The sequence below is a fragment of the Xenopus tropicalis genome, chromosome 9 (genome assembly GCF_000004195.4).
Source record: "Xenopus tropicalis strain Nigerian chromosome 9, UCB_Xtro_10.0, whole genome shotgun sequence".
NCBI classification, from domain to species: Eukaryota; Metazoa; Chordata; class Amphibia; order Anura; family Pipidae; genus Xenopus; species Xenopus tropicalis.
In genome coordinates this window covers 33,266,108-33,291,224 of record NC_030685.2, presented here as the reverse complement: position 1 = coordinate 33,291,224, position 25,117 = coordinate 33,266,108, and the positions used below count along the sequence as shown (strand labels likewise).

At 39.9% G+C, this 25,117-nt stretch overlaps 1 protein-coding gene across 2 annotated transcripts in view; it reads left to right on the top strand.

Annotated features, from left to right (window-relative positions):
• The first annotated feature begins 6,079 nt into the window (after positions 1-6,079).
• xylt1 (xylosyltransferase I) overlaps positions 6,080-25,117 on the top strand; it is a 188,135-nt gene continuing 169,097 nt past the window's right edge. Inside the window, exon 1 of one of the 2 annotated variants that reach the window (XM_012970086.3) lies at positions 6,080-6,499. In XM_012970086.3, the coding sequence (XP_012825540.2) occupies positions 6,224-6,499 (276 nt within the window). In that variant the 5' untranslated portion in view covers positions 6,080-6,223. 2 annotated transcript variants of the gene reach the window in all.

Below are 25,117 nucleotides of genomic sequence, written 5' to 3'. Positions count from 1 at the left end.
GTGGTTATTTTGTAGAGCATTTCCCGTATTCTGGATGCTCTGGAAGCCTTGTGAATGCTTGTTAGTATTTTTTCTCTATGATTTGGGGGGATATTTATTTTTCATTCCCTTTCCCATGCATCAAAATAGTCCAGCTGGGGAAGGTCTTGGTTTGTTAACATAAGTTTGTATGTAAAAGACAGTGGTCTTTTGGGGATTTTCTGGGTTTCTAGCATTGTTTCCCGATTGGTGGTTTGGATAATTGACGGTGTGCCTTTAAGCTTATTTAGATAGTGGTGTAACTGATTATAGCACCATGCATCCCTGGGGTTGGGTCCCCAAATCTTTTATATACCTGCCAAGGTTATGATTTTTCCTTTTTTGTAGAAATCACTTATTCTGGTTTCTCTATCTTCATAGATTGCCCACCTTGCGAAAACCTTGTTATCTAAACTGGGAGGGAAGTCTGGGTTCGCTATCAGGGGTAGAAGTTGGGGAAATGGGGCTGTTGTAATGAGTTGTTGTTTGTGTTTGTTCCAGATTCCTAATGTTGCTGCTATGGCTGAGTGTGATAGCATTTCCTTAGGCGTGTTTGAGGGTTGGGACCATAGTATGTGACTGAGGGGGATGCTATATAGTGCTTGTTCTGTCTCCACCCATATCTTCTCTTTACTTTGCAGATACCAGTGAAGGGTGCGTACCAGGTGGATCGCTGTGTAGTAACGGTAGGTATCTGGGACTGCCAGTCCCCCTTTGTTTTTTGGAAGAATAAGAGTTTCGTATTTTAGTCTGGGAGTCTTTTCACCCCAGATAAAATTTGATATGATTCTCTTAATAGCGCAGAAAAATAACTTGGGTATTCTAATAGGAATGGTTTGGAGATAGTAGAGGATTTGTGGCATTATGGACATTTTAGTTGCCTGTATTTTCCCAAACCACGAGAGGCCTAATGTTTTCCAAGTTTTCAGTTGTTTGTCCACCTTGCCTATTAGTGGAACAAAGTTTGTTTGGTAAAGTTTGGAAAGGTCAGATGTGAGCCAGATTCCTAGATATTTTATCTTAGTGGGGGACCAATGAAATGGAAAGTTTTGTTCCAGTGTAGACTTGGTTGAAGTGGGGAGGTTAATATTCATAGCTTCCGATTTACTTACATTAACCTTAAAATTTGAGATCTTGCCAAACTGAAGGAGTAACTGCATTACATTGGGTAGTGTTATAGTTGGTTTTGTGATAAATAGTAGCAAATTGTCTGCAAATGCAGCACTTTTATGTTCGGTTTTACCCATTATTATTCCTGAGATATCTGGGTTTTCCCTTATATGTGCTAGAAGGGTCTCCATCACCAATACAAAAAGGAGCAGGGAAATGGGGCACCCCTGCCTGGTTCCATTGCATATGTGGATCTGGGGGGAGAGTGAGCCGTTAACTCTAATGCGGGCCGTGGGTGCATATTTTTTTTATTGATGTATATTGCACAGTTGCTTGAAATTATGTTTACTTTTTAAAAAGCTTAAGGTGTGTTTTGGTGGAGTTCCCCTTTAAGAATTTTTGCATACAACAGAGAAAAAAATGATGTGTAGTCACTATCCCCATAAAAAGAGAACTAACACTCAAACTGCCATTTCTGTTTAAGAGGTTCTTTTTTCTGCTTTGACCGGAACTCAAAAGGGTTTATTATAGATCATGTTTTACTTTATACCCAAGTAGCACTGACAAATATTGACTGCAGAACAGCCAGCAGGGACAGGGGCACATAACCAGAGGATAAAGCCAATCAGGGACATGGATTTGGTGATGGGACAACTCCTTATTGCCTTTTATTATCTGGCTTTAACCTTTGGTTATGTGTCCTTTCACCTGCTGGCTGTTCTATAGTCAATATTTGATTCTATGGGGTGTAAAGTAAGCCATCATCTCTGATAAACCCTTGGGCTGTTTTGAGAAATACAAGTTCCCATTAAAGCAGAAAAGGAAAACATCTTACATAGAAATGTTAGTTGGGTGTCAGTGTTGGGCTTAAGGGTAACAGCTTGGTAACCGTAAATAAGGCTCTAACCATTCTTCATTACAGTTTGGCTACAGAAGGCCACTGCTTATTTGGAGACTATGGCTACTATTTGGAGGCTAACATCAGTTAAAGTAAAGGGGAAAAAAATAGCTCTCCCCTTTTTCTGACATGAGCTCAGTCAGTTGGTGCATTAATACTATCATAATTTCCAGAAACTAACATAAATGTAGATTTTACACAGACACAGCTGATTCCTCAGACTGAAAGGAAACCATGATAGTTTGTCTGTGCCTGCAGGTACCAATCCCCCACCCCACTTAGGCTCAGAGTGTAATGCAACCCCTCCCTCACCTTGTTCCATTGTGAAATGATGGATTCTGCAAGGGGAGAATGATGGATTTCTCTTTGCAGGAAAATACATCAGTCTGAAAAGGTTAAAGCTTTGGATTTTGTATTACACTACCCTTTTAAAGGAGTATTAAACCTGTTTTACCTGTTAGAAATGCTGCTCAGGGCCCAATAATCGTGCATGCCTGGGAATGACACAGTCAAACTTATGTTGGCCAACCCTGCTCCGCAGTTCTGTACTTGGGCGCAAAGTATAGATAAACGGGACACTTTTAGGCTAATGTCCCACGGGGAGATTAGTCGTTCTGATTTTTAAAAAGCGAGTTCCAGCGTTGTTTGTCTTTTCCTAACAATCGATTACTAGTGATTTTCACAACGGAGTGATTCTGTTTTCTACAAGTGAGTGAATCATATTCCCTGGCATTTCCAATGGGGAAGTTTGCAAACAATCGCAGCAACTTCCCACCCAATGGGCTTTCTTTTAAGCGATTCCAGTAGTTTTAAATGGCAATGCTTTCTTTGTAACATTGCTCTAAAAATGGTGAGGGAAGTTTGGTTCTCCTTTAGGGCCGTGACAGATGGGAAGATTAGTTGCCCGTGATAAATCTCCCTTGTCGCGGGCGACTAATCTCCCCGATATGCCATCCCACTGGCTTGAATGTAAGTCACCTGTGGGATGGCATATGCGGTGCCGCGATTTCCCGAAATCGCAGAAGTTGCCTTGGGAGGAAACTTTATGGGAAATTGCACCCCTAAATTTGTGCATGGGCGCCGCATATGCCATCCCACCAGCGATTTACATTCAAGCCAGTGGGATGGCATATCGGGGAGATTAGTCGCCTGTGACAAGGGAGATTTGTCACGGGCGACTAATCTCCCCGTCTGCCACGGCCCTTAAGGAGGTAATGTATAAAAATACACAATTGTGTACCATTTCTAGTAAGTCATACTAAGCAGGCAGCATCTGTCACCTCTTTGAAGAAAATGTATGTGTTTACAATGGGGTATTATCTATATGCATTTTAGTACAGTATGTTAACCCTTTGTAAGATTTTTTCAATATGTGTCATGCATCCATATGCATTCCAGTCAAAAATATGGTGACATGGGCCTTTTGGAATTAATGTTCCCTCTAAGCTGTGCGCAAAGGTTAGGCACTAGCATGTGCAACAGACTATTGAGTACACAGAACATTGCATACAACAGTGTAACAAAAGTGGCCCTGACCCAGTGGCTGTAGGGGAGAGAGGGGCCAGTATGGGCACAAGCCAAATTATTTTCCTCTGACTCCTATATGTATAGAGAAGGGCAGAGTCGGGGGAATTGCTGATCCTGCTTATGATGAGGGAGCAGAAATGGTTGCTGAAAGGGGCCCTGATACAGTCATTTCTAATCAGTTTCTCATGTGTTACCTTATGCCAGTGTTTTTTTTACATGTACAGTGGGATTACAAATAGAATCTAATTAAGTGTTCCTCTGGGCACCATTAAAACAACATTTCCCAGCATCCAATGTTAACAGTAAACTGAAATTACACTTTGAATTACCTTCTGAATGTAGCGATGGCAAGTGGGAGGGATGCTGAGCAAAGCATGTAAATAACTAAAATAAACAAACCAATACATAAGGATACAAAAGCAGACTGGCTAAAAATGCCTTTGACCCTCTTTTAAGATATACTTCCCCTTTTAAAGGGAGAAGAGGGTAAGAAATGTATTTGACTCATGGGAAATTTTAAATGCTTTTGTGTTGGGAAATTTTTTCAAATGTTGGGCATTTGAGTAAAAGCATTTTAGCAAATCCATCGCGTAGTACCCTTACACTAACTCTAAATCCCCAACTCCCCTTCAACTTTTTGTATTGCCACTCATTTACATAGGAAAGGGCTATGTACCTGGCTGGGGATTGGATGTCTGGGAGTGGGGGAGGAGTTAGAATTATGGGAGGGGATCAAGAAATACTGGACCACAATCTGAAGGGGTTGTACTGGTGATACATAACAATGTTGTTGCACTACTACCTCACCCTTTATACACACACTTACAATAGCAAGCCAAAACAGAGGCGCCAAAAAGATAAAATTAGCTAAAAACACTTAAAAACCCAATGGGTAATTCAGAGGAAGTAGTAGTAAACTTACCTCCTCCAGACAGACACCAACAAAAGTGGTAATTTTCAGTAATAATTTATTCACAACAATATTGCTACGCGTTTCGCAGGCATTTCCTGCTTCATCAGGCAATGTAGAATAGGCGCAAAAAAACAGTGTCTTTGTATAAGGCTCCTGGTGTGTTTATACAAAGACACTGTTTTTTTGCACCTATTCTACATTGCCTGATGAAGCAGGAAATGCCTGCGAAACGCGTAGCAATATTGTTGTGAATAAATTATTACTGAAAATTACCACTTTTGTTGGTGTCTGTCTGGAGGAGGTAAGTTTACTACTACCTCCTCTGAATTACCCATTGGGTTTTTAAGTGTTTTTAGCTAATTTTATCTTTTTGGCGCCTCTTTTTTGTCTTATTATTATACTGAGTCCACCCCGAGTGGAGGGGTGTCATCCCCATTTTTCTTCCTTCTACAGAGAGCGACTTCTTATTCCTGAGTGGGGTCAGGATAATCTCCCCACCTGCTTATACAGTGGTTGCCTATTGGTAACCCTTGCTTGTGAGTATTAATTTGTTTATTCTATTATTACTCCTTGTAAAAATATATCACACTATTGGGGCTCTTGGTGTTCCTTTTTGTTTTTCATTTTTTACAATAGCAAGCGTCTATATTCATTCCTCAGTTGTTATTGTGACTTCTGAATCAATGTAGTAGAAGCAGTGAATTAACATACCTTGAGGAGAAGTGACATTTGCTTGGAAAGTTGCTGAAAATTACATTTCTGTTTTTAGTGGGCTTCCTAAGTATTAGTTTCTCAGTACAGAAAAAACCCAGAACATGACACAAAATGAGCAAAGTGATAAGAATATAATTTTTTTTAAATAAGAGAAAACAAAATTCTAAGCAACTTTGCAATACACATTCCTTACAAATTTGTAATGGTTTTTGAGTTATTTGTCTATATAACTCCTATTAAAAGCAGTGTTTGTCTGTCCTTTTCTATTCTCTTCCCTGGTTTTGGCATTTGAAACAATGTAACACAAGCCAGCAGACTGACAGACCTGCCTTGCTGGAGGAGACTAACCTTTGCAACATTGTTTAAAAAGTAACAACCAGGAGATCAGCAAATGCTGCTTCCAATAGCAATTACATTTACAAAACACTGAAAATCATTAAAAAAAACTCATACTGGAAACTTGCTTAGAATTATGAATTATTAGAATTATTAGGCAAAAAACATATTTTTGCAGTTGACATGTCGTTTAAGGCTGACCACAAAGCAAAAGGGATGTAGCTGATTAAACGGAATAGTCTCTAGTTTCCAGGAGATGCTTTATTCAAAGATTATGGCAACTGCCTTGTCCCTGCCATTCCAGTGTGCCCTGCATTGATGCCCCGTTGCCCATTTATTAGAGGATAAAGGGGGTTACCTTAATCAGGAATACCCAAAGTACAATCCTCCAGTTTTTGTACTACAACTCCCAGCACCACCCCTTCTGCCCTGGGATCAAAGCACCTTTCTCCCAACTGCAGGTCCCTCTCCCCCCAGCAGCACCACCTATAGGGAAGGGGCGGGGAGGGGGTCTTTTCCTTCGCTTGCCACATTGCCACAGCCACCCTGGCCTTCCCCTGTTCCGTCAGCCCCTCCCATTGCTGTGACGTCTCGCCCCCTGCCTGTGTGAGCGGAGAGACACACAGAGACACAGTGAGGCTGAGGATTCGGCTGAGGATTCGGCTGGGGCTCTGTCTCCAGGCAGTGGGGCGGCGGAGAAGCTGAACATGGTGACTGCTTCTATCCCTCGCCGGCTGGCCAGGCGCTCCCGTACGGCTATAGTGGCGGCGCTCACCGTGCTGCTCATCCAGACTCTCATCGTGTGGAATTTTAGCAACCTGGATAGCGGGGACGAGCAGCGGGCAGGGGGAGGAGGCAGCAGCAGCCGGGAGAAGAGGGACCGGGGCAGCGACAAAGATGATCTAGGGCTGGGACACGAACAGCAAGAGCAGCAGCACCGCAGAGAACCTGCGCCAGGGGCACAGCAGCACAGCCAGGCTATGGTAAGTGCCAGCTTGCTACTGGCTCTGCTACCGGAACTCAATGAATGAACTCACCATACTCACACAAATGCATTACAGCTAATCAGCCATACAGTGGACTTACTTTGCCCAGATTCACTGTGCCAGCCATCCCACTATGCCATGGTACCCTGGTGTGATGGGGACTGAGGGTGCCCAGTAAATTACTATGGCACAGTAACTCTGCCCAAATAAATGACATCCCCCTCAATATTACACAAATAAGCATTTATTTTACAATGTGTAATTGGCCAAGTACAATATATCCCATTCATAGCACAGAGGCAGGATTTAATGAGCGCCTATTAAAGTGCCATGGCACGCTCACTGACTTCAGCTGTATTTGTCTATGAAACCTTGTCCTAAAAGGAGGAATGAGCTGTTAAAAAATTCACCAACCCCTATACAATTGAGACCCAAGTGTGATTAGCACTGAAATAAGTCTTTTGGGGTATTCTCTGAAATCCTAGTAATACTGGGATAGCCTTTGCATGTATGGAGTAAAGCACTTAGTCTGTATAGGTTTATGCCAGAGGTACCACAGTGAATAGAGGATCTATAGAAAAAGTTTGAAAGAATTCAATACCAATAATTTCCATGGGAAATACACACTCCATGGAGAATAAAACACAACATGAAGCATGTGTAAAAAAATTCCACCTCAAAAATGGTTCTAGTGGCATGTGTGGCCTCGCATCTGTTGTTTAACTACAACTCTCAGCAGGGCCACAGTTTGACATCTATGACTTACAGGGTATGTGGAAGTTATGGCGTCTTATACCCCTGAGTGTGTAAGTCTGTTAAAAGTTTTCAGCCGGTGGTGATATATTTATGGTAACGGTGTGTATATCCTCACTGCCGAGAATAAACCTCCCGTGGCTATAAAGGGATGCAGATGCTGTTCTTGTCTGCAAATCCCTACATGCCGTTGCTTGGATCCTATAATAGTAATTGGTAAAATAGGCATCCCTGCCACTTGAGTGAGTCTAAATGCCGAGATCAGGCAGGGAATTCAGCAGGCTGTCAGTGTGCATTTTGCTTTATTTATGGGAACTGGGCTGTACTCAGTGGCTCATGTGTGGCCGCTTTCTTTCACACTTACGTGCCCATCTGTACATTGGGGAGACCAGACATTTCCTTGTTACTTCCCCTCTGTATAGGCAAGCTCATTGAATTGACACTTACACATCATTTGTTTGTTCCAGCATGAGAAAGTGACACAGCAGTGATACTCAAAGGTTTTGCCCATGCCTGCTGAATATGGTATCTGTTGTGTTGGGAATTTGTACTTCTATAACAGTACAATGTACTATGGCTGTGCCGGGAAGGGTTCAAACAACTGCTATGACATAAAGTCAGAGGAGCTTTGTTATTTTATGGATTTAATAATATTCCCTATCAATGAATTTGTCATATAAGTGGGGTTTTTTTTGGGGGTGGGGAGGTGTTGGAACATGGAGGTTCAGCATACTTTTCCTCCTGAGAAGTTCATGCTCATACAGTACCAACATGCTAATACCATAATCTTCTATCCATTGGCCTGTGTTAATATTACCGCTGTTCTGCCATCTGAATACTCTGTATGGTACTCAATTGAATTATAGTTATTGTTGCTGCCTGTCATTTCTGAGGTCCTATAAGGATCTTCTTTATATATTTAGGTTCCACCAGTGGTTTTTGCATGGTTTGCAATTGACTTAGTTCAAACCCTGACACCATGGGGCAGATTTATAATGTATGTATGTATGTAATGGACAGATGCTTCTATGACCATAGAAATATAATTTTACCTGAATTTGAAAATTTCATTAGTTGCCAGGTACCTCAGTCTTAGTGCCTTGTTGGGGTTCCTGAGCATTAGTATGAATACACTACTCTGCAAGTGGGTGCCCCTGATGATCACTGCTTAATCGTGTGATCACTGCACAAGGAGCTTCTTATGAAATATAATACTGTCTCCTCTTTGGTTGTGCATATCTTTTGCTTTATATAAATACTTGGCGCAATGTCAGTATGTTCTTAGTTGGGAGTGATTTGATGGAGCCAGAAGATCACAGCACTACATGATTAAATGATTGGCTAGCACAAGAATAACCAAAAACATATGCCTTGTATGTTGCTTTCCAAATATGCAGTTGGATATTGGTTTTCTTTGTGTTCTTTTATTTATACTTGATGGTTAATTAAAACTAAAAAAAAAATTGGTGCTTACTGTGCTCTATGTTCTAAGAGTTAATGTTATTCACCCCCCCCCCCCCCCCGCCCATCCTCTAAGTAACACAGGGCTGTCACATTCCCTAGTAAACAATCTAGTATTGCCATCCTCCTTGTGCTGAGAAATATAGGACACACCTGCTTGTCACCTATACTCCAGTCTAAACTATCTGTTCCTACTCATAAAATTGCCTGAGCACACAGGGAGAAGCTGCAGTTATATGTTGATCCCCCCCAAGTCACTTTTAGCCATGTCCCCTACTTACAATGTACCTATGAAAAAAAATAAAATTATTTCGCCACCTAGCACCATTCTATGTGTCTGTAGCCACTCCAGTCTTTACCATTAACCACAGAGCACTTTTCTTGGAGTGCAATTTTCCAATAGCATCTGACAGATGTTGTCTTGTGAGTGGCTTTGTATTACAGTAATTCTATTTCCTTTGAGAGGATTTAAGATTGCAGTGTTGCTAGTGAAGCCAGTAGCAGTGCCCTTACCGTCTCAGTTGTAGTAAAAATACAAAATGTTTGTGAACCTTTTGTGTTTCCTTCTTCGCTAATAGAAGCGGCCACATGCTGCACTTGCTGAACTTTCTTATACGTATTAGCTTGTATTACAGATCATTCAGGGTCTCTGTCCAATACTGTGTATATGCCTTTATAAGAGATGTTGGCAGCTGCGTTTGGAGACATTTAAAACATATGTACACATGCAAATGAGATACCAAAAGATTATGTAAGTAAATGAGCGCTTGACAGTAACCCATAGCAACCAGTCAGCAGTTTGTTTTGCTAGACTTTGCAAAATTGCTAGCAATTCATGAAGAGATTTGATTGGTTACTGTGAATTACTCAGTTGGGGCTTATGTGTCCCATGTTGCTGCAAAACTCCATAATTGGCTTTTGACATGGATCCTGAGATGCCCAGTAATAAGCTTCTTCTGGCCAATTATATATGTCAAGAATTGGGAATAGTTGTGCAACAGCATTTGGAAGGCTGCACCATTCCTTGCCCCAGACCCCAGAGCAGTATAGCTATGAGTCCTATAAATATAATGTATCAAGCAGTCTGACCAGTAAAGACTCTAGGCGGCTCTAGGCAAATAGCAGCTTTAGACTTCCGACATTGCCCCTAGGTTGAGCATAGATGGGGTAATGCAAACAATTTTTCTTTGCATGTCTTTTTATTACATGTCTAATATGTATTTTATAAAGAGTTTAACATATGTAGCATTATAGACACCAGGAGAAAAAACAAGTGTTCTATAGTTTGCATCATGTACTATTATATATTAAAACAAAAATCTGATTTGTTAAACACAGCTTGAGGTAAGGTATTCACTCTGCTTAGTTAAAAATCTGATGTGATGTTGCCCATAGCAACCAATCAGATCTTTGCTTTGGTTTCTAACTTATAGGTAATCTAATTGCCGATTGTTTGCTATGGGCAACATCAACAGTGATGTGGCTTACACACTGTAATAAATATGGTGTGATAACTGTATAAAGATGAATATAATGTATACAATGCTGGTTACAACTATTATTCGTTTCTTTTTTTATTTCTTATTAATTTAACATAGACACTGCTATAGTTCCATATTTTTTGTCTTCAAAGAGTCAGAAGGCAAAACTTAATCATGTGCATAGCCCATAAATGGGCAGTGCTTGTCTGTGCCTTAGCCCCACCCCCTCACTATTTATACTGACACTATATTACAATTATGATTAACTTATCATTCACACAAATGAACTATAGTAAACTGACTTTGCTTTTCTATTACACTTTGTGCCTTAATTAATCCTGTTATTTACACTTTTTTAAATTTATGACAAGACTGTTGAAGAAATCTTTATACCTACAGTGTGTTTCTACTTCTGTTTTTGAAGTTTGCTCTTTTCTTGCCATTTACTGTATTATACTCAATTATCATTTATAACATTTTTAGCTCACTTTCACCAGACGCAAATAAGCAAATGTATCCCTCTAGTAATATGCATCATCATACACACACAAACTTGGGCAATTAATTTCACACTAATATGACTCTTTAATCGTATCGCATTGCATGGTAAAAAAACCATATGCCTATTTTTAAAAATGTGTTTTCATAGTAGAAATAAAGATTGCATTATCCATTCAGCATGAAGCCCCCCCCCCCTCTACCAACCAATAGAAGCTCTTACACACTGCTTGAACATATTTTTTATTCCCTTAAACACAAGGCACCTTTTATAACTGGTGCCCCAACCTAATCCCAGGGACTGCTGGCATCCTATAGGAACACATAGCTGTTGTGTACAGACGCAACTGTACTGACAAATTTACACTGACAAATTTGTTACTAAAATACGTATCTTCAAATATATGCAATGGTTAACTTGTCATTAATCACATAATGGATTATTTTATCAATCATTCTTTTTATAGTTTAATTGCTGAATTTCTTTAAATATCCCCCCTACCCTTGATTTATTCTGCTCCGTTGATTATGTGATGCAAATTATGCCTCTTGCACTTTTAGTGTATCAAATGTATAGTAACCTTTTTCCAGTCAATTAAAGGAGCATAATAAGGCTTTTGTGACTGTCTAGAACAATGACATTGTGTCCTTGAAGAAATATCATGTTATTTATTTGTAGCAAAAATGCTGGGAATCAAGCTGGCATATAGTTTTGGTGTACTCATACATGCAGTGTTGCCAATCTGATGTGTTTATTTGGTAAAACTGTAAATGTATAGGCAGAACCTGAAAATGACCATGAACAGGTATGGGATCCCTTATCCGGAAACCCTTTATCCAGAAGGTTCCGAATTACGGAAAGGCCATCTCCCATAGACTCCATTATAAGCAAATAATAATTATTTTTTAAAATGATCATGAGCATTCTGGATAACAGGTCCCAATACCTGTAATATCAGCAATAGAAGTTGGACAAAATACAAAACAAAAAAGCTGTCTGCTATATGCATTTTGTACAAAGTGCTCATATTGGCTTGTTTCTATATTATAGACTTTTAAGTAGGGTGGCACCATAGTGGATACTGGTTAAAAAAGAAAATCTGTTGACCTCTTTACCCTCCATCATACCTCCCAACATTTGAAAACCGAAAAGAGGCAATTTTTTGACCACGCCCACTTTTGTGGCCACACCCCAATTAACACACCCCATTTTTTTTCTAAAAATACTCCTTTTATATAGTTGAAATGGCGGGATCAGATGCAAATGTGCTATACCCTCATACTGTACTACCTAAGGAAAACAAAATAGCAACTCCTACATATAAAATACAAATATAGAGAGAAGGCAGTCAGTTATAATTCTATATTCTAACTATCTACCAGTTTTGACCCCCCACACAGGGGAGACAGTACCCCCCCATAGAAAGTGCCCCCACTTGACCTCATAGACAGTGCCTCCAATTTCCCCCATAGACAGTACCCCTCATACACAGAGCCCCCATACACAGTGCCCCCATACACAGTACCCTTTATACACAGTGCCCCCCATACGCAATGCCCTTCATACACAGAGCCCCCCATACACAGAGCCCCCCATACACAGAGCCCCCCATACACAGAGCCCCCCCATACACAGAGCCCCCCATACACAGTGCCCCCCAAACACAGTGCCCCCCCATACACAGTACCCTTTATACACAGAGCCCCCCCATACACAGAGCCCCCCCATACACAGAGCCCCCCATACACAGAGCCCCCCATACACAGAGCCCCCCATACACGCTCCGACTCCTTGCGCTGCTTCTCTCCTTATGTGGCTCCTCTGGCGGTCCCAGGCCCTTTTATAAGGTTGCGCCCTGTGTGTACGTGTGACGTCATTACGCACGGGCGCAATCTTATAAAAGGGCCTTATAAAAGGAGCCACATAAGAAGAGAAGCAGCGCAAGGAGTCGGAGCGCTCAGCTTAAGACCTCTCATCCTGCTGTCGCGGATCGTTCTATGAATGTCCCGCATTTCTGTAATCTATTACGGAAATGCGGGACATTCAGGGAACTATCTGGGACAGTGGGATGCGCTGTAGAAAGTGGGACTGTCCCGCTCAAAGCGGGACAGTTGGGGGGTATGCCCTCCATGGTGAGCAGCTGCAGTCAAAAGCCAGTCATACAATATGGACAACCTTGCAAGAACCTAATTAATTTCTGACCTTTTCATTTGTCTAAATAAAAAGAATGCTATGATGGCTTTTGTCATCATCATTGCTGTGTTGTGGATGTGAGACATCATCTTCATACAGTGACAGGGTCAGACTGGGCGGCCCCAGCGGCCCAGACCTGACCCTTGCCGGCACTCCCTCTGCCCGACCGTTCCCCCCCTGACTCGTTAAATTTACGTGTGCTCAGGGGAGGAAGTCGGGTGGGAGACCCTGCGGGGGGTTAGGGGGGTTAGGGGACACGGCCGGCAAGGGCCCTGCATCCCCCAGTCCAACCCTGTACAGTAAGATAAAGTGAGATAAACCTGGAGGCTTGCAGTTGCTTATTTTTGCACTTTGCACCCTGTCACTCACCCGGAGGACCTAATTTTCTTCCATGAATTTAACACTGCCGACATTTGGCAGCACTGGGGGGTAGGCCTATTAAGAAAGTAAGTAAATGCTTTAGCACTCTTGTCTCTGGAATTGATAAATGAGGTCTGTAATCTGAAGTGAGTTGGTATCTGGTGTACAGGCGCCCAGTAAATAACTGTTTATTGGCTAAAGGTGGCTGACTGTGTACTCCACTTCCGGTATGACAGTATGCTGGGCTGGTCTTTAGCAAATTGGAAATCAGACACATTTCTAACATCTAATCCACTATCTGAATATGTCACATGAGATTCAGAACAAGTAAGGACAGTGCTTATGCATATAAAGGGCAACATAAGTTGTTTTCAGTTGTTTTTATAAAAGAAGGTTTCAGTTATTGTTTGATGATTTATGTTTTGTTGGATGCATTAACTGTAGATTTGTGGATGGCTTTGCAAATTGAAAAAAGCATTCTTTGTGGGGTTGACTTTCATTACCATTCTAGTTTTATAAAATGAATTCTATTTACTTTGTTTTGTGATTCTCTATTTTGCTTTTGTCCCTTCAATTGTTCTGAATGGCATGATGAATTGCATTAGTGTTCTAAGCCTGTGTCCACTTTGTAACGAGTCATAATTAAACGCATGCAAATGCAAGCAAAAATATTGACATTTGACTGTGCAGCATTAAGTTGCTGCTATTCCACTGTCTTAAACAGGCTGAATGAGAGGGATTAATGGGAACTGTTCACTTAAAGGGAAAATATATCCCTCCAGTTTTGACATAAACTCATTCAGTTGGGGCTATGTTAAAAAAGGAGCATACAACATATCTGTATTATATTACAAAAATACATATTTGTTATTTTGTTGCCTTATTCCACAGATTATAATAGAAAATATATTTCTGACTCATAGGTACCATGTCTTAAGTTTCCCTTAGGCTCACAGAGTCATGAAATAACCCTCCCTGTCCTTGTTCCATTGTGAAGTGATTGATAATGGGACTTAAAGTCCCTCTGTTTTGCATAGTGGGTGGTGCACAGATTGTCTGGAAACAGAGTTCTAGATTATAGATAGATAGATAGATAATGTTCTGCTTTAGTCTAAGATAATTAGATGGTGCAGCATTCCTAATTATCACTTTATGACACAAACATAATCAGTTATTTAGTCATCCATTTACCCACTTATAAAGCCATTTACCAACTATGGCTCAAATCATTCAGCGATTTATTCCATCCATCCATGCATTCATCTCTTTCTCCCCTACCTTCCTCAATCTATCTATCCACTTCCTTCCGCCTGTACTTATTTACGTCCATTCTCCTTGTATGTTTAAACAAGGTTAAAGGGACTTTTTTATTTGTAAATCATTTATTTTCTTAGTCTGCCCACATATAATGTGTTTTTCAGGGTATCCGTCTTGTTAGATATTGCTAGAACACATGGATAGAAAATCTGTGCAGTCCAGGCTCAGGGTTGGCTGATAACCCCAATTCATGTACCCATCTGGGTAACTGGTTGGTATTGTCCACATAATCTAGTAGATATGTACATGGGCAGCTTTAGAAAGCATAATATACTCAATAACCCTGTATAAGGAAATTATTATAATTTCCATTCTCTAAAGCTGGTAATATTGAAAGGTGTCATTTGTAATTCGAATAATTGTAGCTGTTCCATCTTGCTTAGGGATTCTTATCTAGCAGTCTCAGGTGGCATTCAACAAGGTGTATGCTGCCCAAACCCATGCAATTATCTCCCCCTGGCACCTGCAATTATAATATTCCTTGCATCCTGCCTGTGAAGAAGCTGTCTTTCTGTACATGGGTTCATATTAATGTCATGTGTCATGAATTATCATTGGGTTTTTAGCATTTACTGTAAAAAGTCAATGCACAAATGCCAACACATTTGTTAATATGTCTGCTCAGTGAAATGTAACTCTAGCCTGGTGGCGTTAAATAAGGTTTTTATGCGAGGCACATCTGTCATTTTAGTAGTTCTACAAACATGTATAGCGAAAGCCAGGGATTCACTGCACTCTTTCTAATTAGGACTTACTAATTACTTTTGTATTAGCAGAACGTCGGAGGAAGCGTATTTCTCGAACACTGGATCCTTGCAAATGAAAAGGAATATCGGTTTCTCTTTTTGAACCGCGTTTGCTTAATTTCGCAATTATGGAATGTGAAAACTGAGGCTTGAATGATTCTCGCTACCCAAGCAATTTTAGAAATTGACTTTTCAGCAAATGATAATTAATGTTTATTCTAGAACACTAACTGCAGTTACTTTGTTACCATACCCAAGAATTACAGCTTTGAAAACTTATTGTTGGAGCCTACATTTAGGAAACCAACCATTGTAATTCTTTCTTTTTTTTTTTCTTTTGTAATTCATTTGCTATTTTGCTTAAAAGCCCTCTATACTCACAGCCATCTTATACATAGATAAGCGTGAGTTATAGTGTGAAATGGATACTGTTATGAGAAAAAATGTGGATGCCTATTTGTTTCCAAAGGGTTTTAATTGATATTGTAATGGAACAATCGTGGGGTTGATACATTTTTTTTTGTTATCCATCCAAACAATCAGCAACCTCTGCTGTCCACATTTTCATGCAAAATGGTGAAATGCTCAGTCATGAGTTAGGCAGTAAAATATAACCTCTCGGGCATCACGTTTATATAATAAGTTAAAAAGTCTAGGCATTGTCTGTGTACAGCATTTCCTGTCTCTGGGGGTTATGTGGCTAAGCATTCAGGCAGGGCTAATTCAAGGAAACACCTTGTTATGTGAAGCTACTCAAGCACGCAGCTTGTTAATGCCCTTCTAGTTTCTTTGCTGAGCCCTTTTCTTTCCAATTCCTTGTTGCTTTGCCTACCACTTCTCTATTTCCCCCTTTCTTTTAATTGCTTGCAGGAACCGTCAATGTTCTAATGATGAGTGGTGGTGACAGAAGGCCGCGAATAACAAACCAAAAGGGATATAGCAATGAAACAGATGTAATATATATATATATATATATATATATATAAAACATTAAATGGAGAGCATTTATCCCTGCTTTTCTTTCTGGGATATTATACATGGAAATGTCTTTTATCAGCTTACTCCCTACTTATGTTTATGAACATCTCTGTCTTAAAATGTTCCTTATAATTTTTCTGGTAATAACTTTCGGCATCCCTGCTCCTCTAAAGCAGGGTGGTATATACGAGTATGTATACAGTGCTACTGCTCTTCTGCCCTGCAGTGGCTTTTTAGATGTCGGAAAACCATGACAAAAAAGATTGCTGTTGATCAGTGCAGCTTCTGCATTCCCTAGTGGCTTGTAGAAATGTCAGTTATGAAAGTCACAGGTGAAAGCAGGTGCATGAAGTTTCCCCATGACATCTGTCTGTCATGGTGAAGATGCATTCAAATTAATCTGTCAGTTCCTGCAATTATGATCACAATAACTATGAACTGCCTTCCAGTCTGTGGAACTGCACATTAACAATAGTAAATGAACCTATTGTGTTGCATTACAAAAAAGTTATAGCCACTGGCTATTATTGCCATACAGATCTACTGTGTAAGCACAATGTGCAGTGCTGTGAGGCTCAATGGGATGTCAGGGCTGGCAGCCTTCTTGATAAGTCTTTGGCTTACCCAACCCTACCCTAAGTAAAAGTAGCCCAACTTTCAGATTGTCCCCATGGTGGTAATACGGTATAGGTTCTGGCACACAGGGGGATTTGTTGCCAGCAGTACATTTTTGCACTTCAGTGGGCAACAAAAATGCCTTCCCCCTCACTTACCTTAGAATCAGCACAAGTAAAATACAGCAATCTCACTTAGGGGTTTGAATCATAGATTTGCAGACCAGACCAGGCGTATGGCGTATATTTTCGGCAAGCTGAAAAATGCTTGCCAAAAATACCGCTGTATGCCTCCTACCTGTGCCTGCACCCGAATGAATGGAATATGCTCGGGTGCAGGCACATGTAGCCGATATCCACATAAAAATGCGAGAGAATGCAAAGTCTGGTGTTTTTATGCGTATTTTGGCTACATGTGCCTGCACATGAGTGTATTCCATTCAATCGGGTGCAGGCACATGTAGGAGGCGTATGGCGGTATTTTTGGCAAACGTTTTTCAGCTCACAGAAAATCTACGCCATACACCTAGGGGCTGATTTACTTACCCACGAACGGGTCGAATGGAGTCCGATTGCGTTTTTTTCGTAATGATCGGTACTTTGCGATTTTTTCGTATGTTTTGCGATTTTTTCGGATTCTTTACGAATTTTTCGGATCCAATACGATTTTTGCGTAAAAACGCGAGTTTTCCTACCCATTACGAAAGTTGCGTAAAAAGTTGCGCATTTTGCGTAGCGTTAAAACTTACGCGAAAAATGCGCAACTTTTCGCGTAAGTTTTAACGCTACGAAAAATGCGCAACTTTTTACGCAACTTTCGTAATGGATACGAAAAACTCGCGTTTTTACGCAAAAATCGTATTGGTAACGAAAAATTCGTACAGAATCCGAAAAAATCGCAAAACATACGAAAAAGTCGCAAAATGTTCGTTTTCAAGTCGGAACTTTTCCAATTCGGGTCGGATTCGTGGGTTAGTAAATCAGCCCCCTAGTCTGATGTTAGCCTTACTGAAAAGTCCCTCATTTACCTTTGATCTCCTGCACTGAAGGCTTAAAAAGATACAAACTTAATTAAAAGGTAGCTTTTGGCAGAGAGTCCAGAAAGTTAACAAGCCACACCTGCACTGAGATACAATTGTAACTAACAAGCTAAACAGGTCTCTTGGGGGAACTGAGACTTGCAGTTTAAAGGGCAATTTCACCTGCATTAGCAAAACTGCAAAACACATAAAACAAGACCCCAAAACCCCCAGAAATGTGTTCAAACTTTAAATAACTTGACAAATTTAGTAAAATGGGAGTGGTATTTAGGGGGTGTAGTGGCAAAAAATGGGCGTGGGCAAAAAATATTTGCTGCAGTTTTTTTCCCCTCTTTCCATTTTTCAAATGTTGGGAGGTATGTTACTATAGGCAACACATCTCCTTGTGTGCCAGTATCCCCAAGTCTTATATAATGTGGGTGGCGTTTATGTAGATATTAAGTTGCCCTTTTATCCATTTATGGATAGAAATAAAACTACCTCTATACTTAACTGAAGTAAATTTTGCATGTTGACCAGATCCCACCCAGATTTGGTGTATGTTTGCGTGAAACCACTTTGCTGAAAGAGCACAAGCCACCTATTTGACACCAGTGTAAAAGGTTAGGGCATATCCTATGATACTAAACTTATTATATGCTATGCTAAAGAAGTCATTACTTCAAGGAGCAACATATATCTTACATTCTGTGGGGATGGTAACAATTTGGCTTATTTGTTTGTGGTATAACGGCTTTCCTACTTTCCCTATTTTCCCTTTTTAGCATTATTCTCTTGTTAGTCGCATGAATCCAGTCAAATATCAACTGTAGCCACTTCTGTTACACACATTTCAACAAGGACTACTCTTTCACAAAAATGGATTATAATTAATTGAGAATATTACAGCGTTGGACAATTGTTTTGTATTTTGTGTGAGAACCGATTGCAGATGTTCCATTTGCAATGAATGCCTATTCATTCCGCTGTTTTAGCCCCGGCGCCAGCTGTTATAGACGAGGCATATACAGATCCCATTTTCTTGTCATCAAGTATTGCAGATGGCTGCGTTTACAGTATGAAATACCCTCATTACCTGCCATTTGTTTAATTTATACTGAGAATTATTTCCGGCAATGTGGAAAGGAAAGAATGTGTATGATGTGTAGCTACCTGCCTGATTTGACGAGACAGATGAAAACTGGGATGAGAGATTAGAACGCTGTTTGGTGACTCTTGGATGCAAGCAGAAGCTTTTCTATCTAGATCTAGGATCTCCTTATTGCTCCTTTCCTGCTGCCATTGCCTAAAACTCTCAGTATCCTTTATTAGCTTTTCCTTAATATTATTAGTTCAGCAACCAAGGGAAACAATCATTTCCCTGTTGGCTTGTCATCCAGTAAAATCTGCCTGTAAGTGGTGACTCCACTTATATATACCATATTAGTATGCCCTTTTTCCAAGTACCATGGCGAGTTTCATGCCGATGGCATAGTTTCCTAAAATGCTTCTCCTATCCTCCCTGGAAGTATGTGTAAATGTAATGACAGCAAGCAGGAACTTCAATGTATTCACTTTTTTCCCTGTTCCCTGCAGCAGTTATGAGACTCCATTTAATTAAAAATGTGCTGGGTGTCATTTGGTCCTGTCTCAGGCTTGTGTGCTGAGCAGGGAACATGCTGTTAAATATTGTCAAATTATACCACTGCACAAAGTTTGCAAGCAAATTAAAAGTGCATTTGATACTGAGGGAGTTGAATTTATTAGAAAAAAAAAAAAAAAAAAAGGAAAATGTGAAAATGTTCATTCATTGTCATTTTTAAGAGATATTGGGGCTGATTCACTAAAGTGCGTTTTAACGTGTGATGTTTTTAGCGTGCGTTAAAAATTTTATCGCTTCTAAATTTTCCCGACTTAACGCACGATTCACTATTAGCACACTTGCGCTAATTTACGCTCGATACTGTATGCAATATTTTTGTCGCGGTAAATGACGTGCGCAGTATTTTTCGCATGCACGCTAATTATCGCAAGTGCTAATTGTCGCGACATTACGCACGCAGCAATCGGCAGCATAAAACTGGCGACATTTTGCCCTGGGAGAGCACAGAAGTGCTAGAGAGGTGCTGTATAAATGTTTATTTGCAAAAAAAAAAGAAAACCAATAAAAATATAAGTAACAAAAAAAAAAGAAGTGCTAGAGATAATAAAATAGGGGGGGGGGGGCATTTAAGAATATTTAGCCAAATACTTAGGGTTCCGTTTACTAAAGTGGCTTAAATTAAGTGGGAGATTTTAGACACAGAATAAATGGCAAATATGTTATTACATACATGCCAAGACTTTAGTAAAATTTCGTAAAAAAAAAAAAAAACACATACTTGAATAAATAACACTGCTAAGTCCATATTTTATTGCCAAAAACTCATTAACTGTACTTTTCTATAATTATCGCCTGCCTGAAGTAGGTGTTCATTTTCGCATAGACCAATGTGATATTTAGCGCGCCTAAGTGTTTGTGAATCATGCGATCGTATTCTTTTCATCGCGAAAATTAACGCATGCGATAATACTGTAGTGAATCGCGCGCTAATTGTCGCATCTTATTTAACGCAAAAAAACGTGCGATTAAATTTATCGCACTTTAGTGAATCAACCCCATTATATTTGAAATATTACATTTAGCAGGTTTGTACCTGTAGGTAAAAGACCATTTTCATAAATGGAAGTGTAAATACATACTTCTTTTTGCTGAATATTTATTTTTGTGCTGCAAGGTAGTTTTCATGGGGTACAATATCATTTGGAGGCCCTATGTATCATTCTTGTCTCTCTGCTATGTGGCCCCTTCTTCCCAGGAAAGTCGGCAATTCCCAGATAGAAGCATCCCAAAAGGTGAGAGAGTGAAGGTGGGCCTGGGAAAATATAGTTTATATTTGGGTGGCAAAAAACATACAATTATTTGCCAATTGTCCCTGATTTTAGAACTGACCAACTGTATATTTCACCAGACATTCATGCTGTGTCAGCTATAGCTATAAGCTATAGTTCAGAGAGATGGTTAAAGCTCAGCTATAGTCATGTCATGTAAGGTAGCATAGTAGTCCACTTGCAAATTTTCCTTGTACAGCACCACTGGATTGGTAGCTATGGATTGCTAGAAATATAGCATATATTGCACTGGTTTTCAGTGGAAGGGCTCGGCGCAGAGTAACACACCCCTCCCACCTTCCCTCTGCGCACTGACGGGTCTTCCCACCCTGACGCATCCCCCAGACCTGCTTGCATATAAATCCCCACTCCCACCCATTCTCCTACCAGACAGCTGGTGGTCAGCAGAGATTTAAATGCAATATTGAAGGAACCAGACTTCCCAACTTCCCCAGACTGTGGGGTCTGCTTCCTCTATTGTTATCTCACTGCTGGTTTTACATTACCCTAATATGGGTAAAATAGTAGAAGGTAAAAACTTTGTTCCACTTCTAGTAACCTACAACAACCAATCAGTAGCATTGCTGTATGAAAACAAATATTTGATTGGATGCTATAAGTAAACAGACCTGTTCAAAATGTTGTGCCTGTTGTTACCTCAGTAGGTCTACTGTATCTCATGACTCGGGTATTATGGGTTGAGGGTAGTACATGATTAGAGATAAAAAGACAATGCACACAAAAATAGAGCATACTTTCTGACCCCTATTTTACTATATTTTTAATTTTTTATGCCAATGTTCCCATTTAGTTGCCCGTAACTGCAATTCTTTTTTTTTTTGTTTTATTTGTTTTTTATGTATTATTACTATATAAAAGCCATGTATGCTTTATTGTGATGCAGGTTCTGACACGCACAGAGGAAGAATAGAAACCACATAAGGTTGTTTTTAGTGCAGCATTTTAATTACTCGCCAGCATGTAATAAAACAATTAACACAGATGTATTTGGGCTTTGGAGATCACCATAACAGTTAAATGCCAGTGGGATATAAAGACTTTACTGTCTCATTGTATTTATCTGAGGATGGACGGGATTTTAACAAAGATACTCGTAGCAAGTTTGTTTCTTCTGGGCCGAGTCATCTGGTCATTTAGTTTCTTATTTTAATTATTTTATTTTTATTAGGACTTGAATTCAAAAGAAATAGTGGAACATCCTGAAGGTAAAAAACATTGTGTAGGCAACAGAGGGAGCGAAGAGATCTTGTACAGATATAGCAATTGGTGTCTTTTTGATGTGTCAGTACAATTCTGTAATGAGCATTCGTCAGACAGATAACTTCTTATGGATAATTCCTGTTTGATGTCCTATTTTTGGAGCATGTGCTGCCAGAAAACAGGGATAACTGGGCTTTCATGTCCGCTCCGGATTAGTTAAACTACTTACTAATGCTGTTTCAGGATTTGCCTCCAAAGGCAAAATATTGCTCTTCTTTAGCAGTGACATAGTACGGGGAAGCCCAGGAGGGGCTGAGCGTGTGCTGAGGGGCCGCATCAAATAAACAGATGTTTAGAGCATTTTGCTGTGCCGACGCTACCTGCCCCATGGCTTGTCCTTTAGCGCCTTTTGCTCTGAAGGACACGGTTAAATAAAGTCAACGTTGCCTATGAGAAAACAGCAGTAGCTGCAGGTCTGCTATCGAAATCTGTGAGAGGGCTGTTCCAAGACTGCAGACTGAGGGCTGAACAGCTGTTTGCCTATTACAGACTTAGGAGAACACATTTATCTTGCCTGCTATGAAGCATTAGTATTCCAGCAGTCTCCTCTTGTGCTGCTCATGCCTTGTATAAGGGATTTACCAGTAGTGCAGGGATGTTTGTGCATGGGAGGGGAGGCACATTGTTTCAGCAGATATAGCAATTAGCACTGCTTTATCGCACCCTGCCATATTTTTAATTTGTGAATGCACCATGTGGTGGCACCATGCAGAAAAATAAATCACGTTGCATTTACAGTTTATGTTATGACTGATGTATTCCCTTGCCTTCTAGCTTCTTAGAAATGTCACTGATAGGCATGGAAATTATTATCTTCTGCTGTACCAGTGAAGCATATTTAAAATAAATTGTAAAGGGAATGGATTTCAACACACTTCACATTTAGGGTCAGTCCCCAAGGTAATTAAGCGTCTTTTCAACGTGCCACTTTTTCTTAAAAATTCTTCACATTGTGGCTGCAGTGGTATTAAATACATGGGCAGCAGATAGCTGGTACTGAAAAAATGGAATGTGCCAGTATCTGGCACAGCCATCCTGTTTGTGCCTCAGATGTGCTCTACTGCCAGAGTATTGAATAGCCCTCTATGGCAACAGGGCACCTAGTGACCCAAGAAATTTGATAGTAACAAGGTCTTACTAAAAAGAGTTCTTGATGCATTGAGATATGCCCATTATACCTACATTAAGTAATGTGACCTGCCATCTGTGGCCACCCTTGCACCCCTTGCTAAGCATGTGCATAGCTCTAGAGATGAGGCATAAAGGAGAGAGACACATGCAGAATTAGGCAATAAGAGACTGGGGGTGCATAACAGTACTGCAGTATCTTACATGCAGTACAGCAACCATTCATTACTGCTTTAGAATTATCCACAATGCTTAGCACCCAGGGTTTTCCGGATAAGGGTATATCCATAATTTGGATCCCCATACCTTAAAACTACTGAAAAATAATTTAAGCATTAATTAAACCCAATACAATATCTTGGGATCATGTCCAAGTACTGTTTTCTTATTATGGAAAAAAGGGAATCATTTTTAAAAATGAGAATGATTTACTTATAATGGAGTCTATGAGAGATCGACTTCCCTTAATTCTGCAATATCTGGATAATAGGTTTCCGGATAACAGATCCTATGCCTGTAGTTCCTCGGAAGAGGTGAATAACATAGACACAAGGTGCTGCAGTTTTTCTTTGTTAATTACCATTATCTTCCATGGGCCATGTGTATCACCCAAAGCATATCATATAGAATACAAGCTGTATGTTATGTATTCTTCTATGTGTAAATAGGTATCATGGTCACTTTTTATGCCTACCTGGAAAAGTGCCTGTGTGTCTGTGTCTTTCATTTCTTTCCTGGACTTGTAAGTCACAAGAGAGTCATGAAAATTTTATAGGTGGCACAAAGGCTTGAATTACATTCTCTGGTGTCCCAAGTTTGTTTCTGTCTATAAGGAGTGTGTATGCTGACACCATATTTGTTTTCTCTCACCCACTATTCAGAATCATACTGGGAGGTTAATTGTCTTACAGTGAAAATGACCCTAGTCATGGGCGAACGCCTGTGTTAGGGAAATCAGATTGTAGACTCCGATAAAGTAATAAAAGTAATTATGCTTTCTGTCTGTAGTGCTGCATGTTCATGTGTCTAGAGGATAACAGTTCTGTAGCACAATTTACACTATGATAGTATCCCTTTAAATGATATGCAAAACTATAGTGACTGGAAAGACATCAAACACTGTTAAATTTATATTACTGATCCGAGCAGTTAATCAAAGTCACTGTTTTAACTCTTTGAAGGAAACCAAAGAATACATAATATTCAATCAATTGTTAATGCAGTAAGGCAGCACATTTATAATTTATTGTACCTAAAGGTCTTTTTTCTAATTGTTTTTTATCTTATGCATTTAGAGTAGCATGAGATCTCAGTAGAGTTGAATTTTCACAATAACCTAATTATATTACAGAGTCGTCTCTTGTATGCTAGCAGTACTGTTTCCCATGAGTCATGGTCATAAAATATTTAATTGACAGATAATGACCGTAGCTTTACTCAAGCTTCCAGTTTCACAACAAAAAAATTCTAGCCAGAAGATAAAGTTTTTAGCAACAGGTGTCTCTCTTCCTCTGCTCATAAATTATTTGTTAATGTACAGCTCCTGTCAGTGAGGTACATGTTGTATAAACGTTGTTCTTTCAGAAATTATATTACAGTTTGGTAGTTTTTTAATGCACTAATATATTTCCCTTATTAATTCTTTTATTTTGGTATCAATGATGGATAACCTTTTCCCTGCCCAGCATTACCCTAAGGGTCTGCCTCACTATCATGCTGAACTGCAAATCAGTCTGTCATGTTACACTTATATGCAGAAGAATAGGTGGAGAATAATGAAGATTTAGGGAGGCTGAGCCTTCCCAAAAAGAGACCAACTGCAGTGTATTCTGCAGTATATTTATATGTACTCAT